Consider the following 21,734-nt stretch of genomic DNA (forward strand, 5'->3'; position numbering starts at 1 on the left):
GCTTGTTATCCATTCGAGGTCGATAAAATAAGTACCAGTTGAGTACCAGGGTCGATGTAATCGACTGACCTCCTCCCCTAAAATTTCGGGCCTTGAGGCTATAGTAGAAAGAATTCTTCTTCTTCTTCTTCTTCTTCTTCTTCTTCTTCTTCTTCTTCTTCTTCTTCTTCTTCTTCTTCTCCTTCTTGCTGTTGTTGTTGTTGTTGTTGTTGTTACATAAGCCATGGTAACTTAGAAAATTGATGTCACCTATCATAGATTGTAGTTCTATCAAAGAAGAAATAAAAAAAATTCTTGTAGATTTTTTTTTAATTGAATCAAGTCCTATACCAATTCTACAAAGAGGGTTAGGGAAGCTCCGTTGATCGGTTCCATGAAGAAGCTACTGGGATGTAAAATATTCTAATAACTTATATTTCAGTGAAAGCCATTGTTCCAACAAACTGCTTTCATTGACATGAAATACGCTGATTTACGTAGCGAAAGTCAACAAGCAATGTCGCACAGCAAATAAAGGCAACAACAGCCTAGTAGAATCTGTCATCAAAATAATTGCAAAAGATTTGATCCACGGTCGAAGTAAACGTCATCACAATTACACTGAGAAGAGACTGCCTCCACTGCTTGAATAAACGGTAGCCGCTTAAGGACATGTAGAAATGAATGAAGTATATAAAGAGCTCAAAACACGGATGAAAGTAAGATAAAACTTCAATATTTACACTGATAAAGCACTAATTGAAAGGACTATTGTGACACAAATAAATAGAATAACCTACTAACTTGATGTTATCTGTGAGCAACCAAGTTGCTAAAAGACACCTAGTACAAATTCAAGCACCCAGCTTTTGGACATTAAATGTCTTATTGTGTTGTGTTGCAGTTACCATTTACCAATAGACTGAAGCAAAGAGATCGATCCAAATGATAACTCGTGGCTAGTTGATGTTCCGATAGGAACATCGGCAGGGTACGGAAACACATTGGAAGTTGAACACAAGCAATACATGCAAAGACAATAATGAATTTACGAACCACCAACTGCGGGTTTATGATAGACTATCCAAAATTTGCAGAAGCTGCTGATGAGAGATTTGTTGTTGATGGCACTCCGTCGCTTACGACGTCGAGGGTTCCAGTTGATCCGATCAACGGAACAGCCTGCTCGTGAAATTAACGTGCAAGTGGCTGAGCACTCCACAGACACGTGTACCTTTAACGTAGTTCTCGGGGATATTCAGCGTGACACAGTGTGACAAGGCTGACCCTTTGAATTACAGGCACAAGAGAAACAGGAAGTAAGAGTGAGAGAAAGTTGTGGTGAAAGAGTACAGCAGGGTTCGCCACCATCCCTTGCCGGAGCTTCGTGAAGCTTTAGGTGTTTTCGCTCAATAAACACTCACAACGCCCGGTGTGGGAATCGAAACCGCGATCCTATGACCGCGAGTCCGCTGCCCTAACCACTGGGCCATTGCGCCTCCACTCTGATGAGAAATATTCACAGATAAACTAATTTGCCTTAAATGTGAACTACGAATGATATGTCAAGCTTTGCTGTTGTAAGAAATTTCATGAATATTCGACGATCAACGATAAATTTTCCTTAAAGCCACAAACTGAATATCGCAGCATTAAATATATTATCAATGCTTATTCCCAGGGTAGTCGGGAATTCTTTAGAGACAGAGTTTGTGTGGAATCTAGAATATAAATAAACAACTGCATTGCAGGAAGGAACTACGGAGTGAGTTCTGTGAATCAAAAGATATTTTCAGTGAAACTCTGCCGACAAAAACTATCGAATGGAATAATGATGCAAAACTATGGAATGGAAAGTTATATGGAAGAGATTTTAAGGTCGGTTATTAGAGTAAGCTCATGTTTTACAAGGAAGCTAACCTCATCCTGTTCAAAACACAATGGACGCTGGATTCAATGAACTATCCCGGTTGATAGCAGCATCAACAAAGCACTAAATTCACGGTTAAGATTTGTGGCTAAAAGCGTGGAAAAATAAAGTAAACATACTAAAATGTTTTGCCTAAATCAGTCTTTCTCAAGCTTTTTTTTTGTCCCATACTCTGCTTCAGTCTTCCAAAATAAAATATGCACCCAACCATGAGTGGACAGAAATAGTCAAAGATATAATATATATATATATATATATATATATATATATATATATATATATATATATATATATATATATATATATATATATATAATAGTCAACAGATGAGATCGAAAGAATCTGAATATGGAAAATACATAGTAGCGCTCAATTGAATTGAACTTACACTCCGGTATCTTTATCGAGGATCAAGTTACCAGGGTAAAAAGTGGCTACAACGGCGATCCCAAGTAAGCAGATATGGAGACAATGATTCAAATAAATATATACATACATGCATACATACATACATGCATGCATACGTACGTACGTATGTATGTATGTATGTATGTATGTATGCATGTATGTATGTATGTATGTATGTATGTATGTATGCATGTATGTATGTATGCATCCATATAATTAGAGCAAAGAGAGAGAGAGAGAGAGAGAGACAGAGCGAGAGGGAGAGAGAGAGAGAGAGAGAGAGAGACAGAGCGAGAGAGAGAGAGAGAGAGAGAGAGAGAGAGAGAGCAAATTTACACTGATTACATAGACTCAAAGACTTAGAGGGTAGAAGACGTTACAAGTCCGACAGCTGTTTTTGGAGGCTGATCGAAATTTGCAGCCACAAATGGAAGCAAAAAAAACATTGGTAAAATCCAGAGCCCCCTTTATCAGGGTGGATAGATAAGAGTCTAACGTATCAGATCATTACGCAGGGAAAGTTTCCTCAAAGAGAGCTGGCAAAAGCATTCTCACAAGATATAGGAACTGAGTTTGGTCAGATTATATGTTTATATTTGGTAGTCGAAGAAAGATTGTTTGTCATCAGACAAGAAAAATGGATACCAATAGCCTGACTATCTCCTTAATTTTCGTTGACACATGTTACCATTATCTTGGAAATCAGTATATTGTGTCCAATGGTGCCGTGCTGTCAGTAAAACTAGAGTGACAAGGGAATGTTTTAGTAGATTTTGGAAGATGTGAAAGTCGGAGTTGTCTGTAGTCAGTAGTAGCATAGACAGTATATACAGTGGATAGAAGCATGATATCAACCCAAACGCATTTACGTATTGTACATCACTCAGACAACACCTACTGGACAGCAGAATAAGAAATGAATGTATCACAAGTATACTTACTCTACAGTGAAAGCAATAACATCTTGAGAGAAGGTGAAGAAGTCCTGAATAGGTATTCTGAGTGAACAGCTGTTTCATGTGACTCAAGGATGGACTAACTACAACAAAATTTGGAGGAGAAACATTCATCAACAGAAAGTGTGGCACGGGTACATGAAATTAGGAGACACCAGTAACATTGTCCATGCATTCGAGAGAGTTGGATTTGTCCCATGGCAAATACATAAACAATAGTTAATATTCTATTATATCGAAGGATCTATTATATTCTTTTCTACTCTAGGCACAAGGCCCGAAATTTTTGGGGAGGGAGCTAGTCGATTAGCTCGACCACAGTACGCAACTGTACTTAATTTATCGACCCTGAAAGGATGAAAGGCAAAGTCGACCTCGGCGGAATTTGAACTCAGAACGTAAAGGCAGACGAAATACTGCTAAGCATTTCGCCCGGTGTGCGAACGTTCCTACCAGCTCGCCGTCTTAAGGATGTATTATATTGAAGGAACATAACTTGAAGTTTTGTCACGACTAGACTGAATTCTTTCTCAACGAATTTAACTATAGTTAAGTAGTAAGAAAAAAAGGAAGAGAGAGAGAGAGAGAGAGAGAGAGAGAGAGAGAGAGAGAGAGACAAAGAGAGGGAAAGAGGGAGAGGGAGAGATAGAGAGACAGAGAGAGATTAATTAAAATTATTGTTGTACCGAGGAGAGAAAAATAAAAGATTTAATTACAATGTTAATTAAATTTGGTGAAGATAAAAATGTAATAACTCCGAAGTATTAATTGTTCAAAATTATAATTATGTATGCAATGAGAAGACAGAAATATTAGTAGGGAGGTAATAAATAATATGATCTTGGCAATAACGGGAGCAATCCCGGACATGTTTTAGTTTTATTAGATTTTGTTAGTCTTTCTCAGTATATGTCAGATATTTATAGTGATTGAAGATTACTATCTAGAGCAGTGCTTCTCGATCTTTTTTGTCCTGTGATCCGCTTCGATTTTTTAAAAAATAAAAACTCTGCGCCATACCATCAACAGACAAAGTTAGTATACAGCATGTTGTTGGCACTCCGTCGCTTACGACGTCGAGGGTTCCAGTTGAAATTAGCGTGCAAGTGGCTGAGCACTCCACAGACACGTGTACCTTTAACGTAGTTCTCGGGGATATTCAGCGTGACAAAATACAGACAAAACAGAAAGTAAGAGAAAGTTGTGGTGAAAGAGTACAGCAGGGCTCACCACCATCCGCTGCCGGAGCCTCGTGGAGCTTTTAGGTGTTTTCGCTCAATAAACACTCACAACGCCCGGTCTGGGAATCGAAACCGCGATCCTTTGACCGCGAGTCCACTGCCTTAACCACTGGGCCATTGCGCCTCCACTGTATACAGCATATAGGTATATTAAAAAGAGTTTTAAAACTTTATTCCAATTTTTTTTCTCGCTTGTTTCTTATTTACGTCCCATTCCCCGGGGCGAATATAAGATTGTTACGCTTCATCTTGGCAAGTAGTGATTAAAGATATACATGAGATGCATATCAATTGATATGTGACAACACGATATACCGTATTTACTCGCGTATGGGGTGCACCCCTGATTTAGTATTAAATCTTGGTAGAAAAGTTTTGCTGAATCGCTAAGTTGCAGGTACGTAAACAAACCAACAACTGTTGTCAACTAGTGTTGCGGACAAACACAAAACCAGACAGATACACACACAGACACACACACACACACACACACACACAAACACAGACACAGACACAGACACACAGACCCCCCCCCACACACACACACACTCACACACATACACCTGCACCTATAGAATACACATATGTATGTATTATTATTGAGGCAAAATGCTTCGAGGCATTTCGTCCGTCCTTACGTTTTGAGTTCAAATTCTGCCGAGGTCAACTTTGCCTTTCATCCTTTCGGAGTCGATGAAATAATTACCAGTGAAACACTGGGGTCAATGTGATCGACTTACCCCCTCCCCGCCAAATTTCAGGCCTTGTGCCTATAGTAGAAAGGATTATTATTATTATTATTATTATTATTATTATTATTATTATTATTGTCATTATTATTATTGAGTGAGAGAGCAGTGCATGCCATCAAAGTGGCACTGGGGTAAAATATACGAAGGCCAGTATACCCATCATGAATACCCGTCTGATAAGTGTACACCAGGCATATGCATCACAATCATAAGTGCGCAACATGGTGATCTCGTATCAAGATTAAAAGCACAAGACCTTGCAGGTGAGGCCCAGTTTGAATTTTCTTCAGGTCAAGTAGCCCATCTCGCTCAAAAGGTCCCTGAATAAGGGTTGTTTAAGGATGTTGAACGAAACAGCCAAGTTTCCAGAGTGAATTATCCAAACCCCAAAGAACTCCTCTCAACACATGGCTATGATGCTCCCCCACCACTTCTGCTTGTGATCAGAGATGCACATATCGTCAGCCACCAAGGGACATGCTCAACTGGTTAAGGTCAAACAACTGACAAGCAAATCTGTGGTATTGAGCAGAATGTTTGCTGTAGCTCATGTTTTATACCAAGACAAAACAATGTACATGATAACACTTCCAATCAGTTAAGATGAGAAGCCATGAAAGCCACATTATTATTATTATTATTATTATTATTATTATTATTATTATTATTATTATTATTACTACTGCTCACTTATTATCCGAAGTCCTAAAAATTTCTAGTCAGTGGTAGTCAGATATATGGTTTAAAAAAAATAACAAACAAACAAAAGACAAAGACAGAGAACAACAAACGAGGTGTATTAGTTTGACGCTAAGGAAATACGGAAGAAGTCTTAAAGAAACCTCAACTTAAGAACTGTATGTTACTTAAATTAATTATCCATTAGTGACCGCTGAATAAACTTCTTCCTTATTTTCCCTGGACACCCTACATATTGCCAGGGACCTCATTTGCAAAATCGTTTTTGTTTGCTTTAATGAAAGACACAGATATTCGTTTGTTTTATAGGCACATCGCTTTAAGACTCACGTGTTTAACTCTGATACCTGGATCTCGTCTTAAACATTAAAATCATTGATATATTTGAGTTGCTTTTAAAGCCTTTATCTTAGAATCATTTCTTTCGGACCTTAGCAAGTCTTTAGGCATCCGTGTCAACAAGCCATAGCATTCGATACAGGGTCAGTACTTTCGTCTACGATGAATGAACCAATTAAATAGATATACCTATACTAATATGTACCTTACATCAGCTTCCTGTTCTTTCAATGTAGCAAATTTCATTTGAAAGCTATGAGCTAGAGTAACAAACAAACAAACAAATAATGAAATAGAATAAAACGAACGTGTGTGTGTGTGTGTGTCTGATTCCTAACTCAGTGGGGTCTGCACCCTGCTGAGTTTATACAGGTCAGTTCAGTTTAGCCATCCAGCCAATCATAATGAGCTTCTTTTATAGTTTGGAAACGCCGTATATATATAAAATTTAATTTGAGTTGGAAACTTCTTTAAAGGATTAAAAGAAGCTAATAATTCGCCTGAATTTGCGATCTTTAATTTACTGATTAAATGACTCGAGTTGGAGACGCCGAAACTTCGGATCAGCACTTAAACGAAGTCTCTTACAAGGTAATTCATTCCTATCTAACGATTCAAACAGAATTTTAAAACAAAAACAAACTTATGAAGGATATCACACACTAGCTTAAAGAAACGTTACTGTATTTATTATCGTTTCTGGATAATGGTGTGTAAAAAAATTTTGAATTTTCAAAACTGTATGTATTTGTACACACACACACACACACACATGCGTACCTATGTACATATACATACATACAAACGTACATAAAATCCTATATTTTGTTTCGTTTTATTATTAACAATCACATATGAGTTCAAATTCCACTAGGGTCGACTTCGCTTTTCATCCTTTCGGGGTCGATTAAATAAGTACCAGTTACGCACTGGGGTCGGTAATCAACTTAATCCCTCCCCCCAAATTTGAGGATTATTAACACACACATACACACATATATGCTTTATTTTGCCATTTCATTTTGATTGTCCCATCCTGCTCTCATTCTCGAGCTATCTATTTACACACACACGTATACATATAGACTTATACACATATACACTCATACGCACGCGAGCACACACAAACACACACACACACATGCACACACACACACACACACATACACACACACACACATTACTTTTTCATATTATAAATGACTCTCTTCTTCAAGAAATATATTTTGATAAAGATCTTTTTCATTCTTTTCTCATGTCTATTCATATTTATTTATATATTTATTTATTCATATATTTATATATTTATTTATTTATTTATATATTTATTAATTTATATATATATTTATTAATTTTTCCTGGTCTGATGTTTTGGATCGCAGTCACGTTGTAGCACCATCTTCTACTTATTTTAGTTTGGCACACACACACACACACACACACACACACACACACACACACGATGTGCTTCGGAGGAGTTTGCGTCCACCGAATTCCACTCACACGGCATCCACACGCCCTAAAACTGCAAAAGATGACATCATTTGCCCACTGCCGCGTAGTAGGCTGTGTGGTAAAAAAGCTTGTTTCCCAACCAGATAGTTTCAGGTTCAGTCCCTCTGTGTGGCACCTTGGGCAAGTGTATTCTGTTATAGCCTTGAGCCAACCAAAGCCTTGTGAGCGGATTTGGTTGACGGAAACTGAAAGCAAGGCGGCGAGCTGGCAGAACCGTTAGCACGCCGGGCGAAATGCTTAGCGGTATTTCGCCTGCCGTTACGTTCTGAGTTCAAATTCCGCCGAGATCGACTTTGCCTTTAAATCCTTTCGGGGTCGATAAATTAAGTACCAGTTACGCACTGGGGTCGATGTAATCGTCTTAATCCCTTTATCTGTCCTTGTTTACCCCCTCTATGTTTAGCCCTTTGTGGGCAATAAAGAAATAGGAAACTGAAAGAAGCCCATCGAATATATATATATATATATATATATATATATACACATACAACAATACCTCACTTTACGAGGGTTCGCTTTACGCGATCCCGGGTTTACGAGTTTTATTTTTCACTCACAAGATACAAATTTGGAACGAAGTGCAAAATTTTCTACTACTACCATAACAAATGCTTCTGCGTGTTACCGAGAAATTTATAGATAACGAAAAAAGCTTCTTCTAAGTAAACAACTCTAGACTTGTTTTTAAAAAGAAATCTACAAGTCTGTCAACGAGTGCTTGTGAATCGGCGATCGTGTCTGGAAGTGATGTTATCTGGAAGTCTAGTACGAGTGAAAATGATTCAGAAATCGCTTATAATAATAATAATATTTCTTATAATAAATGATCTTGACATTCCTTGTACTTTACATACAATATTCTTTACATTCTACTGTTGTTTTATTGGCATTTATTTACGAGTATTATAAAGTTTATATGTAAAATATTTTTCTGGGAGCGAATCACAATTCATAACATTGCTACTACAGGAAATTATTGCTCTGCTTTACGAGTTTTCGTTTTACGAGCTGTCTCCGGGAAGCTTCTCGTCTACTAAAGCCTTCTGTATGAGTGAAATTTGGTCTACGGAAACCGTGCGGAAGCCTGTCAGAGTGCCTGTTCCTATTTATGTGGAGCAGACTTAATCCGTCGCCTGGTTTTACGCTACCACACCACATATCGGTACAGCTGTCGAATGTATGTAGACAACGACCTCCGATACGAAACAAAAGGGTCTATATTCACCCAATTACAAATAAATCATTATTTTACACAAGTGATTCCGGCGTTTACGTTTTGAGATCAAGTCCTGCTGAGGTCAGCTTTCCCTTTCATCATCTTGCGGTCGATGAAATAAGTACTAGCTGAGCACTAAAGTCAATGTAATCGACTCACTCCTGAAAAGTGGTCATTCGTCGATGTCCGTCTTCCAAAGAGTTACGACGCTCAGAAAAGATTCATGAGCATTGTTCTTCTTCCTGTTGTTATCGTTGTTTTATCTTTTATTTCTTTCAGTCATTGCACTGTGGCCATGCTGGTGCACCGTCTTGAATGTTTTAGTCGAACAAATCAACCCCAGGCACTTATTTTTAAGACTGGCACTTATTCTATCGGTCTCTTTTGCTGAACCGTTATATTACGGGGATGTAAACAAACCAACACTGGTTGTTGAGCGGCAGTGGGGGACAAACACAGCACAACCTCAAAGACACGCATTGATACATACATACAACATACATATACCTACGTACAACTTACAACATATATATACATACATTATATATACATAGACTAATATCGGTATGCTAAATGCCTTACAACAAAAATTCTTGATTCATAGGCACAGGCGCGGCTGTGTGGTAAGAAACTTGCTTTCCAACCACATGATTCCGCGTTCAGTCCCACTGTGTGGCACCATAGGCAAATTTCTTTTACTATAGCCTCGGGTTAACCAAAGCTTTGTGAGTGGATTTGGTAGACGGAAACTGAAAGAAGCCCGTCACTTAGTAGCTAGGGTATTCGGCTCACGATTGTAAGTTCGTGAGTTCAATTCCCGGCAACGCGTTATGTCCTTGAGCAAGACACTTTATTTCACGTTGTTCTAGTTCACCCAGCTGGCAAAAATGAGTAGTACCTGTAATTCAAAAAGGGCCAGCCTTGTCACATTCTGTGTGACGCTGAAGTTCCCAGTGAACTACTTTAAGAGTACGCGTGTCTGTGGAGTACTCAGCCATTTGCACGTTAATTTCACGAGCAAGCTGGTCCGTTGATCGGACCAACTGGAACCCTCGTTGTTGTACCCGACGGAGTGCCAGTTGCCAGTTTATATATATATATATGTGTGTGTGTGTGTGTGTGTGTGTGTGTGTGTATCTATGTATGCATATCTTTGTGTCTGCATTTGTCCCCACCACCACCGCTTGACAACATTCGTTGGTGTGTTTGCGTCCCCGTAACTTAGCGGTTCTGCAAAAGAACCGATAGAATAAGTACCTGGCTTAACAAATAAGTACTGTGGCAGATTCATTCGTCTGTGCCTAAAAAAATGGCGTTCAATCACATAGAAATATTCTATTTGATTCGTCACTAAAATGATTGATTTACGAAAAAATGTTTTATGTCAATAAAACAGTTGGTCTCATGATTCTTCTTCTTTCAGATAAATCATTCACCTGGAAAATGGGCGGCTGAGAAGAACATTCCAGTTGATTCCTTGGAAGTAGATCTGTTGGAAGTGGCTAAACGCCTTATTGTTTTCGGTATGTGCTTATCTATTTACATATTTTACTTACATATATTGCGTTTTAGTGATAAAACATGAGTTTGTCGCTAAGAACAGAGTGTGAATACGGAATATTATTAACATCCGGGTATATTCCCAATATTAAATGGAAGTCATAATACCAAGGAATTAACTCGGTAAACATTCTGAATGTTTGTTAGGGGAATTTTGAGCCATTCTTCTAGTAGAACCTGCTTTAACTCTTTCGGCGACAATGGTGGAGAGGAGCTTCTCACTTGCTATCCAAAATGCACTCTAAATGTTCAATTATATTGAGATCCAGTGATTGATAGGGATTAATTCAGGTGGTCAATTTTACTTTTGTGTGCCTTTTGTGTCAATTTTGAATAACATTAGCTGTGTGAATTGGCGTATTATATTCCTGGGAAGATTTCACTACCATCAAGTAACAGTGTTTTTACCACAGGATGGACATGATCTGCCGAAATACTTCAATTATCCTTGATGTTAACCCTGTCGTGTAGAACAATAAAAGGGTCAAGAGAATTTTATGATATGGCTGCACCGCAGAGCCACAGCCTTATTTTACGGTAGGGACCAAAGAATCAGGATTGAAGGTTTCTTTGGCTTGTCTCCAGATATAAACTTGCTCTGAGGGAAAAAGTTAATGATGATTCATCAGAGAAGATGACGTGGCTCCATTGAGCCATTGACCACTTCCTCTTGTCTAGTCACCGCTTTCTCCATTTACAGGAGAGGCTTAGCAATTGTAGCCTTCCCACGGAATACAGTTTTATGGTGCACTCAATGGCTTCAGTTGAATCACATTGGCAAGACACTGGTTTAACTCTGCTGTCACTTATGCTGTCGTAGTTCGATGGTTTTCAGATACAATACGTTTCACCATTCTGCGATTTTTCTCCGTGAGCCTTGTCTTCTGTCAAGAATTGTACTTGCCAGAGCTGGTTTTGCCTTGGTCTTGGAATACCAGCACGATTTTAGAATTGCTGATAAAGAAGCTCTTTCTACACCTCAGGTGTGGGATCTGTTAGGAGTTACAAAATCTTCGGCATCTGATATACAGTTTTGTTTCTTCTTTTGTTTTATGATGCAAAATTATGTTTGTTATTGGTTTTGCTGCTGTTGTTGCTTAGGCAATATCGGATCTCAGAGAACAAACTTGTGATCAAAGGCATTCAAGCTGTAACCATCTCACCTTTTTTTTTTTTATATATATAAAAGGACCTACATTATCGAATATATAAAAGGACCTACATAATCTATTCTAATGAATACAAGGTAACGGGGTATATTCCTAGCTATGCTAGTATTGTCTTTTTGATCTGGAAATATGGAAGTCTACTAAAGAAAATAGAGTGTGAATGTAAAAATTCCTTAAAATTTATTCGTATGTCCCTATTGAAATGTGTTGCCGTTGTTGTTGAGCAACATGCTAATCCTGATCTAACAAACATGATCAAAGGCATTCAAGACGTTACTTAGTTTATTGACATATAAAACTACATTATCCAATGTATTTCGGACAGCAGGATGTGATCTGAAGGGGATTTAAGTGTTCTTTCTAGCAGATAAAATGATGGCGAAAAGGCACCTTCATTGGCTTGTTCTAGGTGAAGTTCTAAACGACTGTAGGAGAAGGGAACATTCTTGAAATCTCATGGTGTCATCTTTAGAAAATATACTTTAGAAGAAAAGTATATTATAAGGCGGTGAAGCGGCAGCATTTCGTCAGTCTTCACGTTGTGAGTTCAAATTTCATTCGAGGTCGATTTTGCCATTCACCCTATCGGGGTCAATAAATTAAGTACCAGTTGCGCACTGGGGTTGATCTAATCGACTGGCCCCCTCTCCCAAAATTCAAAATTTCGAGCCTTGTGCTTAAAGAAGAAAAGTATATTATAAGGCGGTGAACCGGCAGCGTTTCGCCTGTCTTTACGTTGCGAATTCAAATTTCCTCCGAGGTCGACTTTGTCTTCCATCCTTTCGGAATCGATAAAATAAGTACCAGTTATGTACTGGTGTCGATGCAATCGATTTACTCCCTCTCCTGAAGTTTCCGACCTTGTGTTAAAATTTGAAACCATTAAAAGCGGCGAGCTGGTAGAATCATTAGTTTGAGTTCTCAGTTGTTGTACCAGCATAGAAATAAACATTTCAATTATCTAATAATATAAGGGATTATTAAATACAACGATAACGTGATGCAGTTTCGAATCAGAATGATTCTTCTAGGAGTCAGTATTCACACATGAATATGAGAGCCAGCAAGGGAACTATGTCTTTTAGACCAGTGGTTCTCAGCCATTTCTTACCTTTGAATCCCATTGATTCCTATTTTATTCTACTGGATCCCCATGTTAAAAAGATCTTATTATATTTTTATAATTAAATTTTATTAGGAATTGTATATAAAAGGTTGTTAAAATACTTTGTGTATTGTAGGCGTATAAGTAAATTATTGTTCATAAAAAAGTATCCCTCTCAACACATGGCTATGATGTTCCCCTACTACTCCTGCTCATGGTCAGAGATGCACACGTTGTTAGCCACTAAGGGAATGCTCAAGTGATTAAGGTCAAGCAACTGATAAGTAAATCCGTGGTGTTGAGCAGAATATTTGTTATAACGATATTTGTGCTTCAACAAATCAGAGTTAAATCTGTCGGAAATGTAATGGAAAGTAGATCAGTTTCAAAAATTTGAAGGGAATTGTAGTCATTTCCTTTGATTTCTAGATTGAAGCAAATAGGAAATACCACTTACTGACCAAAGACAAAAAGCAAACGAGCAAAAATTTACACAGTGCAATGGATTTTAAATGAGTAGTGCTCAGAAAATTAACATGCATCTTCAAAGTGAATTTTAAAAATTGAAATTACGAAATCTAAATTAGGGTAGGTACGTTAAAAATTGCCATGGGAAAACAAGCTAGTGTTTATTGATTTGTTCCGATAGATTATTATCATCATCATCATCATCATCATCATCATCATCATCATCATCATTATTATTATTATTATTATTATTATTATCATCATTATTTTTATTATTATACTTTTTGCAAGTCCTTTTTTTCTTCATTAATTTAAGTTCATCCCCTTTCAGTTACTAAAAAGACATTAACTTCTCATAAACAATACAATTGGTTTTAACAATTTGCTTTAGAGTAAGACGAGGGATTGGCATGAAATTGTGGCAACTGTGCAAGGTCATAAATTCAAAATTGTTACAATTTAGAATAGTTGCAATCGTGCCGCTTAGTAAGTCACAAAACCTACTCATTTCAATTGGCCTACCTACCTACATACATACCTACATATATGTTGTTGGCACTCCGTCGCTTACGACGTCGAGGGTTCCAGTTGATCCGATCAACGGAACAGCCTGCTCGTGAAATTAACGTGCAAGTGGCTGAGCACTCCACAGACACGTGTACCTTTAACGTAGTTCTCGGGGATATTCAGCGTGACACAGTGTGACAAGGCTGACCCTTTGAATTACAGGCACAAGAGAAACAGGAAGTAAGTGTGAGAGCAAGTTGTGGTGAAAGAGTACAGCAGGGGTCACCACCATCCCCTGCCGGAGCCTTGTGGAGCTTTAGGTGTTTTCGCTCAATAAACACTCACAACGCCCGGTCTGGGAATCGAAACCGCGATCCTATGACCGCGAGTCCGCTGCCCTAACCACTGGGCCATTGCGCCTCCACACACACACACGCACACACACACGCACACACACACACACACACACACACACACACACACACACACACACACACACACACACACACACACACATATATGTATGTATGTATGTATGTATGTATGTGTGTGTGTGTGTGTGTGTGAAAGAAAAGAAATGATTTTTTTAAATATAGACAATGTACTCTTCTAAAAAGATAAAATAAGTTGGTCGCACTTAAGAAAATAACTTGAATGTAAACAATAGAGTCTTATGAGACACGATTTTTATTATTTTCCTCTCTTGTCCAGATTGTTAAGTGTAGGTTATGGTACAGAGTGTAGATTATGACTGTCACTGCTATTAATTTAGAACTTATTTCGTAAATAACAATTTTTTCTTCCCATTTCACTTTACAAAATAAAGAAATAAGCAAATATATAAATAAATACATAAATAAGGCGAAATATTTATCATTAAACTGTGCCATTCTTCATTGTTGTTGCAAAATTATTACAGATAAAAATGTAGTAGAATCTAAATGAAATAACCATCGTCATCGTGAGCTATCTATCTATCTATCTATCTATCTATCTATCTATCTGTGTGTGTGTGTACGCGCGCGCATGTGTGTGTACGAGGGGGTGCTGAAAAGTTCCTGGTTTAAGGGCAGTGCAAAAGCCTGGTTGGAGGCCCGATCTTCCGAGTTCTTTTACAGAGCTTAGAAATACTGAAGGACCACTGCAATAAGTGTGTGAGACTAAAATTTGAAATCAATGTATATTGCAACCACATGGTTTCGAGTTCAATTCCATTGCACGGCAACTTGGGCAAGTGTCTTTTACTGTAGCCCCGGGCCAATCACTGTCTTGTGAGTGAATTTAGATATTTTACTTATATATTTTGGCAGTTAATGGTTCGTCCGTCAAATTTGATGGATGAATTATTCGTATTATGTGTGTGTGTGTGCGCGCGCGAGTGTATGTGTGTGCGTGTGTGTGAAGTATGCGCGTATATATATGGACATGTCTGTGAGTAAATTTGTTCGATGAAGATAGTGACTTCAACTATGCAGCACCTCCGCAGGAGACGTATCCATGTAGGGAATCAGAGCATTCCAACTGCTCTCGCCTCCGTGCTCCTGGAGTTATGGAACAGACAGTATTTCATTGCTACAAATGTGTGATCTCCCCACTACGGTAACGAAAGGTCCGTCGTCCGTGGCTCCAAGAAATTTCGACACTCAATACTCAACGAAGACTACGACTGACTACGCAGTACTACTAGTGACATAATCGTAAGTTTAGTCGTCGTCTACCAAACTTGTATTGTGCGAAAGTTGATTTTGGACAATCTGCAGAAGAAAAACGAAACCTGTAGATAAATTCGGGGTTAGTCAATGGCCATCTAATAATGTGAACATATACACTTTACATATGTGTGTGTGCGTTTAGTAGCGTTTCTATTTATTCGAATAAAGTATGACAAAAATAATTAACCTTCGCCTTAGCTTCAAAGTTGGTGGTGGTAACAGCCCAATGGAGGCAAGTGGTGCAGGTGGCAACATACCGTCATGCTGTGCTGGAAGCTATGATACAGGACAAACATCTGAACTGATGTTTCATGACCAGTACATACACCAAGTTAAAAAATAGGCCTGTGAAATTTCCTGTATTCTTATACAACCTCGGTTGCTTTGCCTTTATCTTAATATTGGGCATATTGTGATATTAGGTGAGAACGCGAAAGTGGCTCTAATGTTCTCTCGGGCGCAAGTTCTCTCTGGCGCAAGTTCTTTCTGGCGCAAGTTCTCTCTCATTTTGTATTAAAAAAAACCTTCTGCTACAACCCGAAGCTGTGTTAAAAGACTCTTGTCCAAGTTACCGCACAAATCCCTGTGATTTCGGTAAAAGCAAAAACCAGACGATCGAATCTTCGGCAAGGTGGCGTTGCCCTTACCTCCTCTACTTTTTTTTTTATATCGTTCTTTTTCTCTTTTTATTAACTAACATTAATACCAATTCCATTCCTTTCCTATTTCATAAATGATTGTTTGTTACGTAGAGTACGAATCCGTATATATTTTTAAAGTAGGGAAATTAAGAAGTTGTTATGTTCTTGTCTTTCTCAAGGACATTCTCAATTAATTGGAGTGAAATCGTTTTTACCAAGAATTGGAACCTGATCGTGAAATTAGATCTGTGTTACTTTTTTTGTTTTACTTTCACCTCACTGACAAATAGTGTTGACAAAAATATTTTATACATGTTTTTCATTAGTCAGTTGTCACTCCATATTTCTTGCTTGTATCATCATCATCATCAGCGTCATCCTCATTAAGGCGGCGAGCTGGCAGAATCGTTAAGCACGCCGGGCGAAATGCTTCGCAGTATTTCGTCTGCCGTTACGTTCTGAGTTCAAATTCCGCTGAGGTCGACTTTGCTTTTCATCTTTTCGAGGTCGATTAAATAAGTACCAGTTACGCACTGGGGTCGATGTAATCGGCTCACCTCGCTCCCCGCAAATTTCAGGCCTTGTGCCTATAACAGAAAGGATTATTATTATTATTAAGGCGGTGAGCTGGCAGAATCGTTAGAACGCTGGACGAAATGCTTAGCGATATTTCGCTCGTCGCTTCGTTCTGAGTTCAAATTCAGCCGAGATCGATTTTGCCTTTCATCCTTTCGAGGTCGATAGCATAATTACCAGTCGAACATTGTACATTTATTTACTGATTTGTACAGTTATTTACTGATTCACCAATCATTACTTTCGACAAATATAGGGAAGTTTGGGCTTCACAGATGAGGTAAAGATAAAACAGAAACGTGTCTAGAATTATCTCCCTATATTTACCAAAATATTTAGAAATAATATTAGTCAATGACTGTTTTTTCTTCTTTGCATAATTATTTTGCATGAGCTTTTTGATGTTCCCTGCGTTAAATATTTTAACATTAATCTAACTATTGACTCTCATACGCATGATGTCTAAAGAAACAGAGCAGCTCATGTGACCAGACATGGTATGAATAACGCAGTGAGAAACAAACGATATATGAATGTATCTCGTAAATGGAGATCTTGTTCCAATAGTGGCATTTTTTAATCCTATGTCAGACCTAATCGAACAGACCTATAATCAAAATTACCCCAACCGTGACAGCCTCATATTTTCAAATGCTGGGAACCCAGGAAGACATTATCTTATCTGTTCATTTCTAAAGTGGCGGGATGTGATTTGAGGGCGATTTGACTGCCACTCCTACTTGGTCGAGGGACTATGTAGATCAGTGAAAGGCAATCTGCTGTCTGCATGAGATTCTGAAAGGAACACCTGACGAAAAATTACCTTCACTTTTTAGTAGTGCGGCCTGCTATGTCTCATGTATTACTTGAAAAAGGTGGCCATGTCTAACGTAGGTTCTCCCTCGTAGGTAAGTGTTTCAATGGTGCTAAGTGGATGTGAGATGAATTTCTTCCAGGCTATGTAGCTTTTAGCATTTTTAACGATCGTTTTAACAAAGACATAGTAAATCAAATACACCACAAAAATTCATAAATTCATTTCAAATTCAATACACTGCACAAAATACGTCTATACTGTATTTGAACTTAAAATCCTGGAGTTGAAATTCCGATACTCTGTCCAACCGACCATTTTATTTTTATTATGCGCCCTTTTAAAGCCTAGCCAGGCTCATGGGCCCGGTTTCCCGGTTTCTATGGCGTATGTGTTTCCCATCGCAGCGTTACTCAAGAAACAGGAAGAAAGAGTGAGAGAAATTTGGAGCGAAAGAGTACAACAGGGGCCCCCCCCCCTCACTGCCGGAGCCTCGTGGAGCTTTAGGTGTTTTCGCTCAATAAACACACACAACGCCCGGTCTGGGAATCGAAACCGCGATCTTCTGACCGCGAGTCCGCTGCCCTAACCACTGGGCCATTGCGCCTCAGTCATTAGACTGCTGCCAAGCTGGGGCACCGCTTCGAAGGATTTTTAGTTGAATGAATCGATCCTAGTACTTATTTTTCTTGAAGCCTGGTGTTTATTGTATCGGCCTCTTTGCCGACCTGCTAAGTTACGGGGACATACACCAACACCGGTTGTTAAGCGGTGGTGCTGGTGGCAAAGCAAACGAAGACACACACACACATATATATATATATATATATATGCAACGGGCTTCTTTCAGTTTCCGTCTTCTGAATTCACTCTCAAGGCTTTGGTCAGCCCGAGGCTATAATAGAAAACACTTGCTCGGGGTGGAACTGAATCCAGAATCTTGTGCATGGGAAGCAAACTTCTTATCACGCAGCCACAAAAAAAAAAAAAAGAAAGTGTATGCATGTGTGTTATACCTACCTCACGTGTAGTATATTCGAAAGAAAGACGGGAGGGCTTCAAGACAGAAACGCTTTTAATCACCGATCTCGCTCGATCAGAGCTTACCTGGATACAAACTACAACAACGACAGCCAGTACCTTTCTCACACGCTCATTACAATTCTTCACCCTACGAATACGATAGTTAAGATAAGAAGAAAAATAAAAAAATGCACACAGTTTAGTAGATACAATTTCAACGAATGAAATGAGTCCTGTTTATCAGGACAAGTATAAAAGGAGCTAGTGTATTTTTTCATAGAAAGTTAGGATGGCATGACGGTCAACTGCGTTTAAGCATTTTTAGAATGAAAAATAAAATGTATTTCTGTTGCTTTTTGTTTCTTTTGAACACTTTCTCTCTTCTTATTCTTTTATTTTGTTAATTTATCTACACTTTTCCCATCGATATACATATATATAAAAGAAATCTCTAAGTGACAATCTTGTCTTCTTTATGTTACAGTATGTATGTATGTACGTATGTATAGGAGAAGTCTCAGGTGAAGTGTAGGGAATAGACAAAAGAATTATCACTTTAAAACTAAGTGGTGCGAGATGAACAACAAACGCTGTTCCTGCTACTACTACAACAATGCTATTTAATCTTATGAATTGCGTGGTTCTCAGTCTTATAAGATACCTTGAAGGCAACACCTCAAACGCTTCTCAGAACATATATATATATATATATATACATACGCACACACACACACACACACACACACACACACATATACATATGGTGATTGAGGAAGGTAGCTAGTAGTAAGCGAACAGGTATTGGACATCAATAATATAAGTTAATAGAGTAATGGTTATTTACAATTGTCAAACATTGTTAGTTGAGACTAATATCTCTTTCTTGGAGGTTTGACCTTAGAGACTTCAGGGCGGAGACGTGGGGATTAATTGTGGAGGGGACAGTTTGGAATGTATATTTTTTTTCCTTATTCAATGTATGTCACATAATGAATATATATTTATCCCTAGAGAGACCCCCTGCTACGGTATTTATGAGAGTGAATGTATGTGTGAGTGAAGCTTCAGTCTGCCAGGTTTGAAAGAAATCTACATATTAAATATAAAGAAAAATTTTCAAGGTACAAGCACGCAGGTTAACAAGCGAACTTTTTAACCTGCATGTATACTCACACACACACACACACACACACGTGTGTGTGTGCGCGTGTATATATATATATATATGTATATATATATTTATATGTATATATATAGGTGCAGGAGTGGTTGTGGGTAAGAAGCTTGCTTACCAATCACATGGTTCCGGGTTCAATCCCACTGCGTGGCACCTTCGGCAAGTGTTTTCTACTATAGCCTAGGGCCGACCAAAACCTTGTGAGTTGATTTGGTAGACGGAAACTGAAAGAAGACCGTCGTATATGTGTATATATATGTATGTATGTGTGTGTATATGTTTGTGTGTCTGTGTTTGTCCCCTCAACATCGCTTGACAACCGATGCTGGTGTGTTTACGTCCCCGTAACTAGCAGTTCGGCAAAAGTGACCGATAGAATAAGTCCTGGGGTCGATTTTCTCCACATTAGGTTGTCCGGAAAGTTCGTGCCGATTTATAGTAGCTTACCTTTCAACTTATTTTAGAACATGGTTGAGTCCATAAAATAGGATTTGACTACACCTCCATTTAGAGCACAGTTTAAGCTATCTTTTCGTGGAAGAAGGTTTATGTTCCTATAACCTGTGCTAAATCTGTAACCCTTTAAAATGGAAGATAAGAAAGTTCATTTTCGGCACTTGATGCTTTTCTTTTTCCGTAAAGGCAAAAATGCCTCACAAGCAACCAAAGAAATATGCGCAGTTTACGGTGATGTTTGTTTATCCGAAAGAACTGTACAGAAGTGGTTCGCAAGGTTCCGAGCTGGAGATTGTAGCCTTATTGATAAAGAGCGATTAGGCAAACCATCCACTACAGATGATGACCAAATCAAGTCATTAATTGAGAATAACCCACATTGCACAAACCGGGAATTGGCAGAAAGCCTCAACCTATCAAAATCCGTCATTCATGAGCACCTGGTAAAGCTTCGGTACACAAATCGCTACGATGTTTGGGTACCACATGAGTTGAGTGAGAAGAACCTTTTGGATCGCATTTCCATCTGTAATTCGCTTTATAAACGGAATGAAAACGCGCCTTTTTTTAAAGCAAATTGTGACAAGTGATGAGAAATGGATTATCTACCGAAATGTTCAGAGAAAACGATCCTGGAGTAAGCGACATGAGCCACCCTTAGCCAATCTAAAAGTGGGTCTTCACCCTAAAAACGTCTTGCTTTGTGTCTGGTAGGATTGGAAAAGAATTCTGTACTATGAGATTCTCCCAAGTAACCAGACAATTAATTCTGAGAAATATTGCACACAACTGTACGAGTTAAAAGCAGCAATTCAAGAGAAACGTCCAACAGGAAGGGTGTTGTTTTCCAACATGATAATGCAAGACAGCATGTTTCTTTGGGAACCAGATAAATTTTATTGCAGCTCGACTGGGTTGTGTTACCCGACCCTCCATATTCACCAGATATTGCTCCTTCGGATTTCCACTTATTCAAGTCTCTGCAGAATAGTCTTAATGGTAAAAATTTCAATTCCTTGGATAACGTAAAAAGATATCTTGATGAATTTGTTGCCATAAAACCACCTCAATTCTGGGGAGAGGGTATTTTCAAGTTAAAGGAAAGATGAAAACGCATTGCGCAACAAAATGGTTCATATTTGATTGATTAAAAATGTCATGGCAAGTATTTATTGACCTTTTTCTTTCCTTTAAAAATCGGCACGAACTTTCCGGACAACCCAGTATATATATAAATATGAATATATATATATATATATATATATATATATATATATATATAAAGATGAATATATATATATATAAAGATGAATATATATATATATATATATATATATATATATATATGGGAGAATATACAAAAAATAACAACAGACGAGGACAGGTGGTGTAAATAACAAAAGTATATATTAGTATGACGCTCGGGAATACGGAAAGTCTTTGACGTTTCGAGCTACGCTCTTCAACAGAAAGAATACGGAGAGACGGTAG

General features: G+C 38.3%; 1 protein-coding gene across 4 annotated transcripts in view; it reads left to right on the forward strand.

The window, feature by feature from the left end:
• Positions 1–21,734, forward strand: part of LOC106876733 (solute carrier family 12 member 2) — a 127,959-nt gene that overhangs the window by 44,825 nt on the left and 61,400 nt on the right. For 3 of the 4 annotated variants that reach the window (XM_052966113.2, XM_052966114.2, XM_089349740.1), the window contains one exon: positions 10,459–10,558. In XM_052966113.2, the coding sequence (XP_052822073.1) occupies positions 10,459–10,558 (100 nt within the window). Of the gene's footprint in view, positions 1–6,820; positions 6,896–10,458; positions 10,559–21,734 lie in introns of those variants that run through there. The other variant, XM_014925414.3, reaches the window with a different exon arrangement.

Source organism: Octopus bimaculoides, chromosome 3 (assembly GCF_046866305.1).
Source record: "Octopus bimaculoides isolate indiv1 chromosome 3, ASM4686630v1, whole genome shotgun sequence".
NCBI classification, from domain to species: Eukaryota; Metazoa; Mollusca; class Cephalopoda; order Octopoda; family Octopodidae; genus Octopus; species Octopus bimaculoides.